The sequence below is a fragment of the Arachis hypogaea genome, chromosome 7 (assembly GCF_003086295.3).
Source record: "Arachis hypogaea cultivar Tifrunner chromosome 7, arahy.Tifrunner.gnm2.J5K5, whole genome shotgun sequence".
NCBI classification, from domain to species: Eukaryota; Viridiplantae; Streptophyta; class Magnoliopsida; order Fabales; family Fabaceae; genus Arachis; species Arachis hypogaea.
The window spans coordinates 5,998,948-6,018,363 of record NC_092042.1 but is presented as its reverse complement, the minus strand read 5'-3'; the positions used below and the strand labels follow the sequence as shown (position 1 = coordinate 6,018,363).

Sequence of the window (19,416 nt, the reverse complement as noted above, 5' to 3'; positions counted from 1 at the left end):
CAGAAAAAGTGAAGGGAGTGCTAAAATAGAGAATGTCATGCACCACTCTGATGATTCAGTGTTGATAAATTAAGAGAAAGATATTATGGGGTGTTATCTATTTATTTGGTAAATTGGGCCATTATGTTAAATCCCCAAGAATAATTATTTAAAAAATACCCACATTTGCTGTTAGTTTTATAAAATATGTCCGAGTGGTAATTGTTTTAGGAATGTATATTCCCATGTTTTTTTAAAAAGAATGATTCTAGCTAACTAACTTTTTTCAACCAACTATCAACCAATTTTTTTAAAATATTCCCATAGCATGACAATAAAACATTGAACAAAGCTTCTAAAACCTCAATATTTCAATGATGAATAGTAACAGTATTAAAAAAATAACATACAACTAATGTATGTATGTATGTACTTTTCCCTGCCATGCTAACAAGTAACAACGATCAAAATTTACTTCTCTCCACTCGTCTTAAGCGCAAAGCCTTTAAACACGTATTTAATAATAATTATATAAAAATTATCAACCTAGGCTTCTGTTGCTGTTTGCCGTTTTTGTGACCTCTTCCTTTTCCTACTTCTCCTCACTGCATTTTCTGATCTGTCTCCTTGTTTCGTTTCCTGCACAATAGCAACGATTAAGAAACATGTCAGAAAAACACAGAAAACATGCACGCACATATTGGAAAATCATATTTGGAATTTGCTCAATGTCCATGCCAAAACAAAGCCAATGCACACAATCAAATAGGAACGTTTGTATTGATATCTAAATCGTTTTCTAGATTCCATAATAACTAATGCTATACTAGTAGAAAATATTTGTAACCGTTAAGAGTCAACTGTACCTTTGAAGTACCAACATTTTGGCTTTCACGACTTTTTTTCTTCTTGCAAGAAAGTGGGTTTGGTCCCTGCATGGTTGAAATAATGGGAATGGTAAGTAATAAAATTTATTTGACTTAATAAAAAATTGTTTAACTTATGTTCTAGCAACAGCTACAGCACAAATTGTGAATACCTTTGCTCTTTTTCTCTTGAACTGAGGTTTATCCTTGATTTCCATTGGATTCCTTGCGGTGCTGCTCCTTTTTAATGCTTCTACTTTTATAGTTTCATCTCTTGAATCCTTGTTTTCCATTATTTCGTCTGCTTCCTCACCAGATAATCTATTCATTACCTTACTCCTAAATATCTGGTACTCTCTATCGTCCATATGCAATCGTTTTTCTCCAGAAGTTTTAACATATTGCAACTGAAATGCAGATATAGGTTCAAGGAAAAGTGTGTTTCTGAGACCATATATGAGAGGCACACCAGGAACCTACAGACAGATTAAATCATTAAAACAAAATAAACCTATACCAGAAGGTACAATTCTACATGTATTGTATGCATCAGTATAACAAAACTTCAATAAGTTTTGGAATTTTTTTCTGTAAAAAAAGAAATTTTATTAAAATGACAAGGGGATAATCCATCCTCACAGATACAAAATGCATAGGTAATATATAAAAAAAATTGCTATGTAATAATGCAATTTAATATCAGTTAAAGAAACCCCATTAAACAAACACCAAAGAAAGCCATGAAAAAAAAATCCTATCTCTAAAAAAAAAGATGTTTGCTACCAAGAACATATTCTCATGATAACTGTATTTCAAGTGCAACAAACAGGAGAGATTCTTTTCTAGATATTTATCAAATATATTGTTCCTCAATTATGTGAATGACGTTTTCCATCCAACTATCAGAATCAACATTAAAATCTATACATAGAAGCATACTAACCTCTCGCAATTTTTTCCGCAGGTCAGTGTCTTGACTAGCAACAAAAAAGTGCTCGGAATTATTTTCTCCAATGACCTGTATGACGCAGGCTTCTGCCCCAGTACATTTTTCATGCTCACATCTGCAAATTAGAATTTAGATAAAAGTGAATGTCCATATCCACAGAAATACTGGTGCTCAAATTCAAACATCTTGAAACTCATCTAATAGAAAAATATCAACACTCTACAGTAGTCCCCAAACACGGTATATACTCAGCTGGAAAATACACTACAAAAGATGAAATCCTCTAAATCATTATCTCGGAAATCAAAATTGATTTAGTATGCGGCTAGTTCTGGGTGCTTTCCCCTCTCTTCCTTCTTTCCTTTCACTTTCTCATTGATGACGCAGAGAAAACCGTTGAGTTGAGCGCAGAGGTCTTTTTTTTCTTTTGTTACGTTATTTCTTTTTAAAATGTAACCTCTACTTTTCTGTTCTGAAGAGAGAGGGCAGAGATACCTTTTATTTTATTTAAAATCCCACTAATTTTATTCCTTTATTGAGTAACAGCCATCATATTTAACCCACTATAATTAGAATTAGTTTTATTAATTACATGGACCACATTATTATTTTAATAAAATAACTTACAAATATTTCAGGAAAAATGTTGGATGAACAAAGGGGCTAAGCACCTAGATACTTTTTATATCTCCCTCTACTCCTGAGGAATGACCCAAATTTTGTATCCTCAAGGATAATCTTGTATAATTATGAAATTCAGATTGCTCGAAGAGTATAATTTTGTGGAATTAGATGCTGGTTTACTCTGTAGAAAAGTCTAGTGTCGTATAGGAGTCTAACCAATTGAAAGTAGTACAAAATTTCATTCAACTTAGGGGTCAAGGATATATGTCATGATAGAAAAAATAAAATAAATATAAGGTAAACGAGAAAGAGGTTGCAATACAAGTGATTTTATTTGGCATCGTATCCATATTTGTTTCAACACTAAGGAAAACCTGGAAGTAGAAAGGAACATAAGAAATATGACCTTGCTATTATGAGTTGTTGAGCTGCCTCAAGAGCCTCAGAATATGAGCTACCAAGTCGTTTCAACTCGGCTAAAACACATCTGCAGCGTTGAAGCCATTTTTCCCAATTAAGCATTTATATATCAATGAGATTAAAAAAGAAAAAAAAGTGTAATAAGACAAGGCAAGTATGTCACGAAGAATTTTGCTATAGACATTAGTCCAGAGTTACAATTTTTGAAGGGCTTACTTTTTTTCCCATGGACTTATAAATCGATCACAGATTTTCCTAGGAACTTATTTGGTACCAGTTTTTTTTTTTTACTTTAGGACTTCTAAGTCTATTGTAAAACTCTTCAAACACCTATTTGTTTACTTTAAAGAAAGTAAAAAGGTATATACTATTCCGATATACGATTCCTAGTGTAAAATTCTCAAGAATGTCATACATTCTACAACTGCATACTGCCTACAGATAAAGCTAATCAAGGGTATATACTATTTCCATGAACAGAAATTAAAACAAAAAAGAACATAACAAATAAATAAAGAAAGGACCTCGTTGTATAAAGCTTAACGGGAGCAGTGAGGATATTGGCAAGGGCATCGTCGGCAGGGGTTATGCGATTGACAATGAGATGGTTAACGAAGGTGCCATCGCAGAGAACCTTGAATGGCTTCCTCAAACCAAAGCAAGTAGTGAAGAATCTTAGAACCTTCCTGTGCCTCCTCTGCTTTTTCACCTTCATCTCCGCCTTTCAGAACTCAAAGCGCTGATTGGCGATTTTGGAAATGGGAACTGATGTTGCAGCTTACAGCTAGTGCTACTTCTGGTAAAACCCTAAAACGCTAAAACCCCTACACCACCAAGCATGGTTAACAGAACCGAAACGGCATCTGTCAGTACAGGGTTACCTTTTGACCAGGTCATAATTAAATAAACATATAAAACTATCAAAAAATAAAATCAAATAAAAATTTAAAAAGCCTCAGGAGTTGATGCTTGTTCTTGAGCTGGTGTTTGTGATTTGTGATTAAGAAATCTTTAAAAGTGAAATAGAACTAAATGAACAAATCAACGAACTAGCAGCTCAATCAACCAATGAACTAATTAGCTAAAGCAAGAACTAAATCAACCTAATTAGCTAAATGACGAACTAAATGAACCAATTAACCAACAAACTACTTTAGCTAAATGCCTAAATTGACTAATTAACTAACTTAGGTAGAAAAAATAGAAAAAAGAACACACCAGAGCTGAGCAGAGGCGCAAAAGCGAAGCAAGAGAAACAGAAGCGGCGAGCAAAGGAGAAAAGCTGCGACCAGAGGCGAGGAGAGGCTGAAGCGCGAACAGATGCGGCGAACCACCAGCGGTGACGGCGGGACTCAAATGCACGAGCAGAACAGCCAGCTGCGGCGGAAACAGAAGAGACGCGGACGCAGGAGGCGAACCACCAACGACGAACCGGTTCTCTCTTCTCTGATCTCTCTTGGTTTATTGCGTAAGAAGGCTAAGTAGAGTGTCTGTGTGAGTGTTGGAAAATTAGGTTTTTCTTTTCTTTTCTTTTTTTCTCCAATTTTTTAATGAAAAATACCAATAAGTTTAATTTTAGTGTCATATTAGATTTAGAAAAAATAATTTAACAATAAAAAAATTAATTAATATTAATTAATTAAAAATTGGTCTTCTAAATCTAATTATTTAGTATCTGTTAAAATTAATAAATTATAAAAATAGACTTTTGAGATCGAAAAATAAAAGATCTACATTATCCAATACAATACGATATGATAAAATAGTTAAATATATTTAATAAAAATATCTGTTAAGAATGAATATTATTATTTTTATTTTAAAAATATTTTTTTTAATAAATTTATACAAATATATCATATAAAAAAAATAAGAGTAATAATATATTTTTCAATATTTTATTCTTTTATGTTATCTTTTGAGTGGCCTTCTCAAATATGAACCATACAAATATCTAACTTGCTCCCAAACAGATTCTCCTGCCCTTCAATTACTCCTTTTGTTCTTAGAAGAAAATAAAGATAACTCTGCATAAACTAATCATGGCTTTACCTTATTCATTTGCTACTACTACTAAATCTTCAGTTTTTTCAAAGCTTCACAACACTTCTTTCTTCCAACACAATCAACTACAAAGAGCAAATGTTGTTACTGTGGTAAAGTGTGAATCAAAAGACTCATCAGAAGATAACATAGAACTGCAAGCAAAGGGTCCAAAGCTAGAGATAGGTTCACCTATTATTTTTACAGAGGCTCCTAAAATGATTAAGACTGCTGCTTCTGTTCCATGTCTTAGGGTTAATTCTGGTTTGGTCAAGCCTGGTGATGTTGGAAGGTACTTCAAACTCTTTCATTCATCTCTGCTTCTTTTAACTATTAATTTATTATCATCAAGACTTCAATCAAATGCATATCTTTCTGCAGAATCGTGTCAAGAAAACCCAAAGATGTGTGGGCAGTGCGGCTTAGCATTGGAACCTTCCTCATAGATGGGAAATACTTCAAACCCTTGGACCTGGCTGAGTATAGTTGATTTATGATTCATAATTTTACAAATTTGGTAGGTTTATTTTTTAATTTTATTTTTTATATCTCGTAATTGAACTATTTTCCTCTATGTTATTTTATCTTAAAATTATATGGAATTAATTTGTATGTACGGTTGATAAATGTAAATATATTTTTAGGTGAATTATAGTCTTTAATTAAAAGTAACACAGTAATAAAATTTCTCTCAAAGTCTCAGTTTTTTTTTTTAAAGACAAGGTTATCTATAAAAAAAAAGGATAATAACCCTGAAATTTTAGAGTCCATTTGGTTTGCATTTTTAATTTTTTTTATTTTCAATCTATTTTTAAAATTTTGTGAAGAAAAAAGTGAAAATAATAAAATATTATTTTTTATTTTCACTTCTTATTTTTATTTTTTTCTTTTCAAAATTAAAAAAATAATAAAAACTGAAAATAAAAACAAAAAATACAAATATAAACCAAACACACCCTAATATTATTTAACATGAGACTATCATTAAATGTTAAGAAAATTAATTACTAATCATTTTATGATAATAATTTTATTGGTAAATATTATATTAACTAATGAAAAATAAATAGGGGTCGATTTATCTCTATATTTCTAACAATTTGTTATGTAAAATATAGCATATGAATTCTATCAAATTTATTTTTCAACCACTAATTCTTTCTCAGTCTCAAGAACAATTCTACCAATGTCAACAACACAGCCTCCATTGTTATAGCTGATTTCAACAACACAATACTAACAAGTAACAACGGTTTCATAAATTTCAACAAAATTAACAATTTCAGAGGAGGAGAGGACACTACGGTGAAACATTGGACTATTATTTGTAATTTTAAACACGATATTTGTTTTTCAAATTGATTATCGGATGTTAATGTTTAACAGATAAATTATTCATCTATTTTTTTAAAACTGAATAATAGATTTTCCTTCAAATCAAATATTAATGAACGAATTTATATTGATCAAGAAACAAATTTAATTGATAGAGAATTAGAAACCTTTATTATGACTCCATTCTTCTACCATAAGTTCATAACTAGTGTCCAAGCTGTGCCTTGCACGGAAATTACAAAACAATTAATATTTGTTCAACAAAAATACCACATGTATATTAAAATTAGTATTATATATTTGTCTATAAATATATATTATATATTTTATATTTAATATATATTTTATATTAATGACTAATTTTAATATGTACCAATTCAAATATAATTGACAACATTCATAGCTGCATCCTTATTTAAACTTATAGTGCTATACAAATTAATTAAATTACGAATCAATAAAAAGTAGAGTCACCAAAAATAAATAAAAAGTAATAATTCTTGATCATATATTCATATTAGATCCACTAATGGATTAATGAGCACACTTCATATCTGTTAATTAGTCCATCTTTTATTATTTAATACTTAATTATTTGAGTAAATTGATACAAAATTAAAATTATGCAAATGTCCTAAACTGAATTTAGTTACATGTATATTTCGTTTGATCCTCGATGTAAATTGAATCAATTGAATTTAATTTAGTATGTATATGTTATATCTAGTAGCTAGTAATAAATTTATTCGATTTTCAATTAATAGTTGGTATTTTTATATTGTATAACTATATGAAAAAATATGAAGTTTTAACTCTTATATCACATTGAGAACTTTGTATTAAATTTTTTAATATTAAAAGTTCTAATTCTTTAGATATTAATGAGTCAAATAATATTTTTTAACGAATTTCTAGAAATTATTTATTATTCCATTTTAAATTTATAAGTTTGTAAAAATGTAAATTTTCTGGAATTTGAACTAAAATACAAAATTTAAATTTCTATTATTATTCATTTTGATTTGTTTGGTATTTTAGTTGAATTCAAATGGGAGATATTTTTTTATTGATATTTATATTTTAAAGTCTACAAATAATAAATAAACGAATCCAAAACTGATTCAATTCAGCATGTGTTGTATAGCAGTAAATCGAATCAAATTGATTCAATTTACATATATATGTTGTATTAATAAAAAATAAATTAATTTAATTTACTAATGGTGCAATATATATATATATATATATATATATATATATATATATATATATATATATATATACACTAAATCGAATCCAATTGATTCTAATTGATTCGATTTACATTAAAAAATAATTCGATTTACTTAGAGGGTCAAACTAAATATGCATGGAACTAAATTCAATTTAGGACATCTGTATAATTTTGTTAAAAAATTTACATATATAATTTGTCCTAATTATTTATACTAATGATATATAAAAATTAAATTTTAGTAACATATATGATATTCAAATCAGTCTCTTAAAATATTTTAAATTTTAATATATAAAGAATGATATTTTTTAAAAATATATTGATATTATTTTTCTAAATTTAATTGTATTGATTGCGCTTTTTCTTTTTTAATCCCGTATTTATTTTTAATATATAAAAGTAGGTACATATGTTTACTCACATTACTTCTAAATTATTTCTCTTCTTCTACTAATGTCATGTCAATACCAACGCTTTACTTCGCAAAATGTTAGAATCCACCATTCAAATTTGTCAAATAAACTTTTATTTCTACATAAAAAAAACACAAAAAACAACTAAAAACACAATAAAAACCAACAAATTAACTTTTTTCCAAACCAATTCTTATTTCTAAAACAACAAAAATACAAATTAACATTTACCCCAACAAAAAACTCTCAAAACCAAAGAACTTATTACCTTTCTCAAACACTCACCCTATTAGCACCTCTCCGTATCAAGATCATATTTCCTCTATCCTCTTCCGGTCCCATCCTATTTCCTCCTTCCTCTTCCGGTCCCATAAGCCATTGTTTTTTCCTAAAAACAAATTGTACATCGCGATGTTCATCTCCGGACATTGCATAAATTGCATAAACCAGGGCAAACTCTATTCCTACTCTTGCAGTTTTCTGCCAAAACTCGATTCTGGGTCTCAAACCAACATCACCATTCGGTGCCGCCAACGTAGGAAATTTGTCCCAGGTATCTTCCTAAATATTTTCAACTTGCCGTTTTCTCTTCTCATTGTTCAATATAATTTTCAATAGCCCTATTTATTTGTTATAAATAATAACATTTTAATTGTGAACTCATTGCAAGTAGCACAAAGTTTATGTATTCTTTTGTAAACGGTTCTGTCCAAGCAGCCACAACCAAAATTAATGTGCGTTTAAAATTATTGCTTCCTATGTACTATCGATTGCAATATTTCATCATCAAATTATAAATTGTTATTTTACATGTGAAGTACTTCTTCCACAATTTACATTCACGTGTTATTTTTTTTTACATGTTACTCCAATCACTATTTAGTAAAATGTTTTAAAAAAATTAAAACAGACTCTTATCTATTATTATTCAATTGAAATATCAAATACTAATTAAATACAATAAACATACATTAAAAATGTCATAATAATAATAATTATAAAAAATTTCAGTTACAAATATTCAAATTCTACAACTTATACATATTAAAACTCTTATTATTCTTTATTTCTTAATCTCTTAGACTAATTGTCAAAATTTTTTTAAATTTAATATAACATTTTATATATTTTTCTTTCTCATTCATTTATTTTTTTCATTATTTACAAACAAAAAATAGCAAGAAAAAATAAAATGTAGCCATTAATGCAAATCGAAAAAAAAAATACAATTATATATAACTCTAATAAAAATAATCTATATCTTTTTAAAAAATAAATAAATTTAAAATTTATTTATAATATATTCTCTAAAATATTTTTAATATAATATTTATTAAAATATACTATAGTATAAATAATCAACTTCTCCGTTCGGATCTCACACTAGTTAAAAACAAAAACCGAAAAATATCCCAATTTTTGCCGCTTCTTTTTTTTCCCGCTTCTTCCACGTCCACCTCGAAGAAGTAGGCAAAGGTGCGCCACTGTAGCGCACGCCTTATCCTGCGCACCCAGAGAACGAAAGTAAAAAAAGCTTCTGCAGCTCTGACTTGGATACTACTAAACACACTGTTTACTGAACCTTCTCCGTGCCTCAGGTAACTAACTCTCTCTGCAATTCTCAATTCAATTTTCATCCATAAAGTTGCAACGAATTCGCAACATGATTCTTAGTCTGCTAATGCGTCTTCGCTCTGTCTTTTTTTTTCTTTCAAATTTCTGAAAAATTTTTGAAACCCTAAAAAGGTTCACGAGGTAAATATTACTCGGATTTCTTTGCTTTGGTGCTTGAATACGAGAGCACAACGTAAAGTAAAACTTCACGCTGTGATTTTGTGCTTGATTTTCAGATTTGAAAGTCAAAGTTGCTTGGATTTTTGTTTTCTTAGAGCGAGCTAGCATCCGTGTAGTTTTTTTATTTTTTATTTTTATTGTTTTCGTTCCTGATATTTGTTCGAAAATTGGTTTAGTAAAGTAATTAAGCTTTAGCTTCACTTGGGTGTGTGAATGCTCGATATGGAGCAAGTGGATTTTGAATTCTCTTGTGATGGTGACTTTTTTCTCATTTTTGTGTGCACTGCTGCTGTGACCAAAGAATGCATATAAATGTTTTTTTCCCCCTAATTTGATGGATGCTTATGGATTGTTTGCTTAATTATCGTAGGTACGGTTACGTCAGTTTCAACATGTACATTAAGCAGGTAATGTCCCTTGGGATGTGAATTATTTATTATTTATTACTTATGGTGTAATCAAAATTGGTAGAATTGGTTAAATTGTGTCTTCTTGTTACAAAGCCTGTAGTGCTCCTCTTCTGGACATACTACATAATTTCTTTGCTTGAAATTGGTTCCTTGCCAAATGGATGTTTGATGCATTTTTGGATTGTTTTCTAGGTTGTGATTGAAGGTTTTAAGAGTTACAAAGAGCAAATTGCAACAGAGCCTTTCAGTCCTAAAGTCAATTGTGTTGGTAATAATTTCTAAAATACCTTTTTAGATGCTTTCTACCATTTATTCTGGAAAATCCTTTAAAATGCACGATTACTTGGTTTGTTGTTTGGTAACCTTGTAAACCATGGCTTGGGTAAAGGCTTCTCTGTTGTAGCTTTTGTCCAAGCTATTCTTTGGGGTTTATAAAAGTGAAACCAACAGGCAATTGGCTATATCAGTCATGATATGTTGTAGTCGCAACTCAACAAATTACATTTTGAGGCAATATGTTCTAAAGTGTTTTGGTGAATTTTCTTTCCTAGAAAATATTCTCATAGCTTGATAGACATTAGTTTCTGTAAAATCCTATTAGTGATATCATAATGGTTTTTTTAAGAGGGATTTGATTGAGAGTTTGAGACAGATAAAACATTAAAACTACAAAAATCAAGGGCGAAGAATTACAAACGAAAGCTAGATGGGTAAAAAACCAAAACAAACTTGCGAATCCCTAAACATGTCCTTTAGAGAAACTTCCATAAGATTTGCTCTAGATATATCATATATGCAAGTGGCTGAATCTTACCCCAAATCAAGTGACGTGTCACATGATTCTCTTCAAGAAAGTGCATTTAAATTTTAACTTTAGCCAACTTCTTTGTATTGTGGCATAGCAGATTTTGATAAAAGTTTAGCCTCTTCATCTCCCAAAACCATGGAAGCTAACCTTAATAGCTGCTCCAACGAGTGCCATAAGCAAGATGGGAAGTACTTTCGGTTTTTCTTATTGTGAACTTCTTTCCTTCTTCCATCTATTTTTGGATAGAAAAAAACTTCAATTGAAAGAGATCTATTGGGTTTGCTTGAGAATACTCCGATGTCTTCCATAGTTTTCGATGGAGGATGGAGGATCATGGAAGGGTGGTAAAAGGCCAGCATAAAGTTTTAGTGGTTAGTTGTGGCGGAAATGGTGGATACGTTAAAAAATATAAATTATATATATATATATATATATATATATATATATATATATATATATATATAGTATGAAACTGTTTATTCAATATATAACAATAGATATGAAAAACTAAAATTAATAACAAAATGAAATAAATAATAATATTATTAATATAAACTAAGCAGCAGATGCCAATTGAGGGTTTAGAATAGAAAATAAAAAATTGAGGGGTGAGAAATTGAGAAGAGAAAAAATGGGGTTTAGAATGAAAAAACAAAGAATTTAGGGTTCAAAATAGGAAAAAAGTAGTTCAAATTGTAAAGAAAAAAGGAAGCATATTCGAGAATGAAGGAGGGCCAGCCAACTGGTGGTGGCACACGGGAAGGATGCTGTCGACAGGTCGTTCAGCAGCAAAGTGGGAGTGAGGGAGGGAGGGAGGGAGAGTAGAGAGGGAAGAGATTTTCTAGTTGAGTGGGTTTGTGACTTCGTGTAGAGTGGAAAAGGAAAGGGGGAGAACGTTAGCTTGGTAAATTAAACTTTTAGGGTATTTGAAAACACATAAACAACCCTCCAAATGCAAAAGATCACACCCGGATCCACCATGACGTTGCCGCCATTGTGGCTCCCGTGATTTCCTTGGTGTTGCGTCACTCGTATGGCTGGCCAAAAATTTGCCATGGTACAGCCATGGGCATATTTTAAAAATCCTTGTATCATCCGCCGCTATAATGCCAAATAACTGAAAATGATCTCACTTTCCATGGAGGATTGCCCTACTTCTTCAATTGAGATTTAGAATAAAGACTTGTCAAATTATAGGTAAAATTGTTCAATCCTTTAGAATTCTTTTAGCTTTAAGATTTATAATTAAGAATATAAAACAAAGTAACTGTTGATTGCTCTCATTAGTCAGAACTTGTGTGTGTGTATTTGTGTGTATAGATAGAGATAGAGAGAAATTAGTTGGTAACACTATTAATATCTTATTTATTTGTTTAATTATTTATTTTGTAGTTGGTGCTAATGGATCCGGGAAGTCAAACTTTTTCCATGGTATGGAAACAGCCATTCTTTTGCCTCTATTACATTAATTTGGTGACAGTGATCTATTCTTTGGAATGTAACTGAAATTTGTTCTTCGACATTTGATTTGTTAATCTTTTATTTTTAATAAAAAGTTTTGTTTTCATATGTAGCCATTCGTTTTGTGTTGAGTGATCTCTATCAGAACCTACGCAATGAGGATCGACATTCATTACTCCATGTATGGCATTGTGCATATTTCTTCATTCCTACTGCTGGTTCTGATGTTTCATTATTCAATTTTAGAACCTGGGCATGCTTTGTTGATTTATTCTCTGTACAGGAAGGGGCTGGGCACCAGGTTGTATCTGCGTTTGTGGAGATTGTGTTTGACAATTCAGACAACCGTATTCCGGTAATTTTTTTTTATTAGTCATCTTTTTGTATGCTATTTTAATCTTTTGTTGTCTAAAAAGTATATAACAGATTGTGTGAATGCCATGGTGATGGATTATGGAAAAGTAGCTTTCTTTGGGTACTTCTGTTTCTTATTAGAAAGATAATTATATAGAGCCTTTTTAATATTTTTGTTAGAAATATTCATATGGATTCTACTAACAAGTTGCCTTTTTAATATTTTTAACATGTCGTTTCTTAATCGCTTTAAGTGCAACAATGTGTTGGATATTTGTGTCTTCTGATCTAATGAATGCATATTATGGGTAATGCTGCTCAACCCATTTTTGGCAAATGAGTTAATGAGTAATAACATAAAGGTTTTGTTTTCACCAAATAAATTTGTGAGTACGAGTACAGTTTCTTTCTCTGCATTGCCTCTTTCAGTTATTTCATTTACATACTTTAAAATAATGTTAAATACTTTCTGCTTGCTATGAAGTCATTTGATTCACGGAGTACACTGGGTCTCTTTCAAATTTTGAAAAACTACCTAAGTTTTGATGTGATTCTTATAATTGTATTTTTTTAAAGTCATATGGAAATCCTGTTTTTTAAATGCTTCAGCCTCGATAGGGTGATGTAATTTCTCCATTGCTTCAGAATTGCTCAAGACTCTAGTGATTTTTGTTCTTATAGAATATGGATACGATTGGCAATAATTTTGTTTGAAATATTGGCATCTATCTTTGCTGCTGAATAGGTTGACAAGGAGGAAGTGCGTTTGCGCCGGACTATTGGTTTGAAGAAGGATGAGTATTTTTTAGATGGAAAACACATAACGTGAGTAGAATTTATTAACATATTAGTGCGTGTGTTTTGACGTTCACTTTTGACTTCAGTTCAAAATGAAATATTCTGGTTTATACTGCTTAGCCAAATGACTATTTCCCTCTGCTCCTAAAGAAAATTATAAATGATCTGCAGAAAAACTGAAGTGATGAATTTACTGGAAAGTGCTGGGTTCTCTCGCTCAAATCCTTACTATGTTGTGCAGCAAGGAAAGGTATTGGTGCACGGCGGGGGTGCCTAAATGTGTGTTTCATTTTGATAAGATTCTTCGTCACGTTACATATAAATATAAATATATGGTAAACCATGAGCTGGATAGAGTTCTTGATTGTTTGTTTCTTATTGTTGCATAGATATCATCACTAACGTTGATGAAAGACTCAGAACGACTGGATTTATTGAAAGAAATTGGTGGTACTAGAGTTTATGAGGAGCGGCGTCGTGAAAGTCTGAAAATAATGCAGGAAACTGGCATGTTTTTCTGTTTAACTAGTTAATTTAAGGCTTTCGGTTTATGTTATTCATTATTCTTGACACTGATTTCTTATCAACCAGCATTTTTCTGTTTGATAGGTAATAAAAGAAAGCAAATAATTCAAGTTGTACAGTATCTAGATGAGAGGTTGAAGGAATTGGATGAGGAGAAAGAGGAACTACGGAAATATCAGCAGCTTGACAAGCAGAGAAAATCTTTGGAATATGCTATTATAGCAAAGAAGTTCAAGATGCTCAACAAAAACTTATGGAGGTTGTCTATGTTTAATTTTACTGTATCTATAAGTTTATTCATGATTATTTATTGTGTTCTATTGATTAGATTTGCTTTTGAAGAAACCCTATTTGATTTCTCCTCTAGAATTTTGAAATATTGGATTTTGATGCCTGTAGTTGAATGCTTGTCACTTTGTTTTAGATAGAAGAAGCCCGAGCCAAGGTTTCTGAAACATCTGCAAAAAAGTATAATGACGTGCTTGATGCCCATGAGAAAATCAAAGATTTAGAGAATACATTGAAAGATGTTGCAAAAGAACTTCAAAACTCTAACAAAGAGAAAGAAAGTATAGAAAAGAGACGAACAAAGGCTTTAAAGAAGCACACAGAGCTTGAGCTTGATGTCAAGGACCTACAAGAGAAGATTACTGGAAATATTCGAGCAAAGGTATCACTATGATGGCTGATTACTTGTTTGACTTGTTTTTGATGGGATGGTTTGTCCAAGATCTGTTCTCACCTACCTGCTTTCAGGAAGATGCTGCAAGACAACTGAAGATACTTGAGAAAACATTCAAGATTCAAATGATGAGCTGGAGAAAATCAGACCTAAATATGAGGAACAAGTTATGGAAGAAAAAGAAATCACCAAGCGTAAGCTACGGTTGTGGGTGTCTAAAGTTGCAGTTCAATAATATAATTGGATGCAGCGCTCTCTGAATGTACAATTAGTCTTTTTGACATGATATGTTTTAATATATTCTGTTGCTATTTATAATTTCATTCTATTATCTTTAAAGAACTAATTTTAGAGAAGATAATGAAATATTGTTTGTCCTCATCATTCTTGCAGAAATTTTCTCTAGATATAACATATAGATTTTTGTATTTGTTGCTTGTTTGTGCATGTATTTGACACTGATGTTTCTTTAGATAATTTCTATAGCCAATCCAAGGAGGGTAAGTTGTTTTGTGTTTGTAGAGAACATGCAACAACCTCAACTGTGTTTTTTCCCAAATAAATAAAAAAATATTTTGTTATAAATCAGAATAATGGAGCGTGAGAAACAGCTCAGTATACTCTACCAAAAGCAAGGGCGTGCAACCCAGTTTCCGAGTAAAGCTGCTCGTGACAAGTGGCTTCGCAAGGAGATAGAAGATCTTGAACGAGTGCTTTCCTCAAACTCAGGGCAGGCAAGTGCTAAATTTTCTTTATGTGCTATAATGAGCCTGGACTTCCTTTTTCTTTTATTTTAAATACATTAAGGTCCCTACTTTTTATCAGGCTGCTAGATTTGTATTTATGAATTTCATTGAGCTATGCTGTCTATTTATCATCGTATGATGTTTCTCTTTCTTTCTTTATTTATTTATTTTTGGTGGTTGTTTCGGGACAGGAAAAATGCTCTTGGAGGAAATTGGTCGTCTTAAAGGTGAACTGGATGGCTGTGATGAGACCATTGAGAAATGTAGATCTCAGATTACTACTTTGCAATCTCACATTGACCAGTCACGGCAAGGGTTTAATAATATAAAGTTCAAAGAGATAAGTTGCAGGATAAGAGGAAGTATGTATATCTTTTGTGCATTCTTTATATATTTCTGGGATAAAGGAATGAATATTAGGTTTACGAATTCTGTTGGCTTTATAGTTTTGTGGAATTTTTTGTTAGGTCTTTATAGATTAAAAGTTTGGCTATCTATAATGGATAAAAAAAATTATTAGGTCTTACAAATGGTTATCTTTAAAAAAAAAAACACAATACACATGGAATATTCGCTTACAAAATATTCCACAATTCATCCTACATCAAATAAAAGAAATATTCCAAGAATAATTCGTATTTTTTTTCTAAAACAAAAATGGCTTGCAAAGATCTGACTGAAAATTTGAGTAAACTATAAGGAACTAAGTAAGAAACCTACATACTATTTTAGATAGAATAAATGTTATTATTGGTTACTTTACAGAGTGACAAAGATATTACTTGTGATTTTAAATTTTTGTCTTGTAGGTCCTTATGGGACAAAGAAAATACACTTACTGCTGAAATTGATAAGCTGAGAGCTGAAGTTGAGAAGGCTGAAAAGAGCCTTGATCACGCAATTCCCGGTGTGAGTGTTTTTTCTTTCTTGCTTATTTAACATCTCACTTCTGACTTCTGAGTACTTTTAGATTCTCAAGAAATGTTACAGTAAATCTGGGATTTTCCATCTTTCACTATGTGTGTGGTACGTATGTGCTAATTTAGTGTATAACTTTAGAATCACTTACACAGGTGTTGCTGCGTTGGTGCTAATTTGGGGGATAAATATAGAATCACTTACATATACTGCCCGACTTAGGCTAACTGTTACCACATACAGATCTTTGTCCTTAAAATCTTATAAACTGCTTTCTGTTTATGGGATCTTGCTATATATATTATATATACATTGCAGCTCAACATTACTTAGAGAATTTATATGCAACTTCAAGAAAGTATCAAGTGGTTTATGTCATGATTAATGAGTTTACTGCTGTTTCATAATAATGTTCTATGTCATGAAGATTGGACAGTTTTTCTGTGGTCACAACCCTCCTCTTTTATCCGGGCTTAGGACCAGCTGTGTAACATGGGAAGAGTTTGCTCTTTTATAATATAAAAGGAAAGGACTTGAAACAATAAGTACTTCCTGGTTTCTGTCCTTTAGGTTATGCGGTACTAAAACGAACCATCAAGAATGGACTTTAAAATAGAAAGGGGGATTATTAAGAATTATATATATATATATATATAACTCCTTTCCATGTATGTCTATGGAGTTTTAATGTGTTGGTAATAAAATCCTTTGCAATTATATATGATGTTCTGTGCTGATGTTTCAATCTAATTGGACATTTAACAATGGATAGTACTTAGCATCTGGGAATGCAGTGGAAGATGCTGTTATCTGTCCAGTTCAGAGATTTTCTGTCATGATTTTATAAACTTACTCTAGTGAGATGTTGCCATTTTTTCTATCACCATACTTGACACTCCTTTATGTTCAGGATGTCAGAAGGGGGATGAACTCAGTTCGGAAAATCTGCAGGGAGTATAACATTTCTGGTGTTTATGGTCCGATCATTGAGTTGCTGAGTTGTGAGAGAAATTCTTCACAGCAGTTGAAGTTACTGCAGGAAACAGGTCATTTCTCCCTTATATTTCGTTTGAAATATAGGCTATGCAAACTGTAGCATTCTAGTGTGTATTTTTCTCTATGTTCCATTGGTGTGATTGAAATGGATTTTGTGTTGGAACATGCAAAGCTTTCACTTGTTCAATCCTTTTGAAGTGCTGGTCATTCTTCTTAGGCTGTGATCTCCTTACAGGTTTCAATTCACTTGTACATGCAATTTAACATTTTCCTTTTAATATATTTGTTTAAACAGCTTATTCCATGTGGTTGTTGAAAATGATGACACGTCAACCCAGATAATTAGACATCTTAACGCACATAAAGGTGGACGAGTTACATTTATCCCACTTAACAGAGTGAGGGCACCACGCATTACTTATCCCCAGAGTTCTGATGTCATCCCTCTCTTAAAGAAATTGAATTTTAAACATGACTATAACCCTGCATTCAGTCAGGTTAGCTTCTACAACAGATGTTAACTTTTATTTACACAAGTTAATACATGTTCAGGAGCAATTTGCTAAAGGGTTGTAAACTTCTAATTATAAGTTTTTTGTCTGTGGCTGGTGATACTATCTTCTTGACTATATAGATGGATTGATTTCCCTCATCATTTCTGATATTTCTTAGGTATTTGCCCGAACGGTTGTGTGCAAGAATTTGGATGTGGCTTCAAGGGTTGCCAGGACTGATGGTCTTGACTGCATAACACTGGATGGTTGGTGTGGAAATGCTTTACATGGCTTGTCTACATGATATGGCCTGGCTGTGTGTCTTGCCTTTGACTATAAGCTGTGTGCTTCATTACAGGTGATCAAGTTAGCAAGAAAGGTAGTATGACGGGAGGATTTATGATCATAGACGATCAAAATTGAAGTTTATGAATATCATTAAGCAAAATGAAGATGAAATTCACTCAAAAGAGGAGGAATTGATGAAAGTTAGATCTGACCTGCAAGATATCCTTTAATATTTATATATGTTTAATAAATAAATCCTTTATTTATTTATTTATTTTTTTGTGCTGATTCACTCAGTTTTTACTTGGGTTTATTTTTGCACCAGTAAGGAGATCTCTTGTCATCCTATCTTTTTGTGTCATTCTTTTCTTATGATATTCTTTCTCCCAAAGAGAAAAGTAGCTACGAAGGCTAGGAGGAAGGAAGGCATTAACTTATAATTTGGTTAACTTCAAACAGTAAATTCATCATTCTTGTCATTTAGATTCTGGTTTCTCTTGAATATTCATGTTGCTTTCTTAGAGTAATGATTTAGTGGATGAAGGTGGATTGGTGTATAAAATTGTAAAGACCTTTGTCAAGCAAGTTTTAGAAAATAAGATTATATCTGGATTTTTTCCCCTCTCCCCGTGAGTAGTTGGACAACTGTGTGTGACTGCACATGGTTGGTTCCATAGCCCTTAAGTGGATTTTAATGTTTTTGAACTCTTATTACCTAAAGTCATCGATTTTTTTTGTTTTATTATTATTGATTTTGTTGTTTGTTGACAATGATTGATTTTGCTTAGATAATTATTTTGCTCTATATTTTGTTGAAACTTTTATAGTGACACCTATGTTTTTTCGATGCACATGCTTTTCTTTGCATGGTATATTTGTTTCCAACCTCCAATAGTTTTGTTTCCACTGAACTACCTCACAGATAGACCAAAAGATCACTGAACTTGTTTCCGAGCAGCAGAAGATTGAGGCTGAGTGTGCTCATGGAAAATCAGAAATGGAACAATTTAAGCAGGACATTGCAAATGCTAACAAGCAGAAGCAATTGATTTCTAAGGCACTTTCAAAAAGGTGTTATTATATTTCTATATTATACAAGAGATCCCCTTGGAGTTTCTTTTCTGTTGGAATTGCTGTGGAATTTTTAGTGTAATAATTTTTAAGTTTTTCCTTAATGGCTTGTAGGAAAAGTCACTTCTTGATGTCCAGAATCAGATTGAACAGCTTAAGGCTAGTATGGCAATGAAAACAGCCGAGATGGGCACGGAACTAATTG

General features: G+C 31.5%; 1 protein-coding gene, 1 long non-coding RNA gene and 1 pseudogene across 3 annotated transcripts; 2 read left to right on the top strand and 1 right to left on the bottom strand.

The window, feature by feature from the left end:
• Window positions 1-321: 321 nt before the first annotated feature.
• Window positions 322-4,757, bottom strand: LOC112702212 (uncharacterized). 2 transcript variants are annotated; one of them, XM_025753159.3, is made up of 7 exons: window positions 4,057-4,364; window positions 3,363-3,662; window positions 2,825-2,905; window positions 1,789-1,909; window positions 1,019-1,321; window positions 846-911; window positions 322-618 (listed from the first exon to the last, which is right to left on the bottom strand). In XM_025753159.3, exons 2-7 carry the CDS (start codon window positions 3,551-3,553, stop codon window positions 526-528), a joined length of 855 nt encoding a protein of 284 aa, XP_025608944.1. In that variant the 5' UTR covers window positions 3,554-3,662; window positions 4,057-4,364; the 3' UTR covers window positions 322-525. The 2 variants fall into 2 exon arrangements, with proteins under 2 accessions (XP_025608944.1, XP_025608945.1); XM_025753160.3 differs by lacking the exon at window positions 2,825-2,905 and having other exon boundaries at window positions 4,057-4,757.
• A 173-nt stretch (window positions 4,758-4,930) lies between these two features.
• Window positions 4,931-5,530, top strand: LOC112702211 (uncharacterized). Its single transcript, XR_011863601.1, has 2 exons — window positions 4,931-5,173; window positions 5,263-5,530. It is a non-coding gene; the product is annotated as an uncharacterized lncRNA (long non-coding RNA).
• A 3,760-nt stretch (window positions 5,531-9,290) lies between these two features.
• LOC112702209 (structural maintenance of chromosomes protein 3-like) lies at window positions 9,291-18,385 on the top strand (annotated as a pseudogene).
• Window positions 18,386-19,416: the final 1,031 nt, after the last annotated feature.

What these genes read in the sequence shown, in the direction of transcription:
- LOC112702212 (XM_025753159.3), bottom strand. Translation starts at nt 3,553, where the DNA reads ATGAAGGTGAAAAAGCAGAGGAGGCACAGGAAGGTTCTAAGATTCTTC. An exon ending in GTTAAGCTTTATACAACGAG is followed by an intron (nt 2,906 to 3,362) that starts GTCCTTTCTTTA and finishes TCAACGCTGCAG; the next exon opens with ATGTGTTTTAGCCGAGTTGA. An exon ending in CAACAACTCATAATAGCAAG is followed by an intron (nt 1,910 to 2,824) that starts GTCATATTTCTT and finishes TCTAATTTGCAG; the next exon opens with ATGTGAGCATGAAAAATGTA.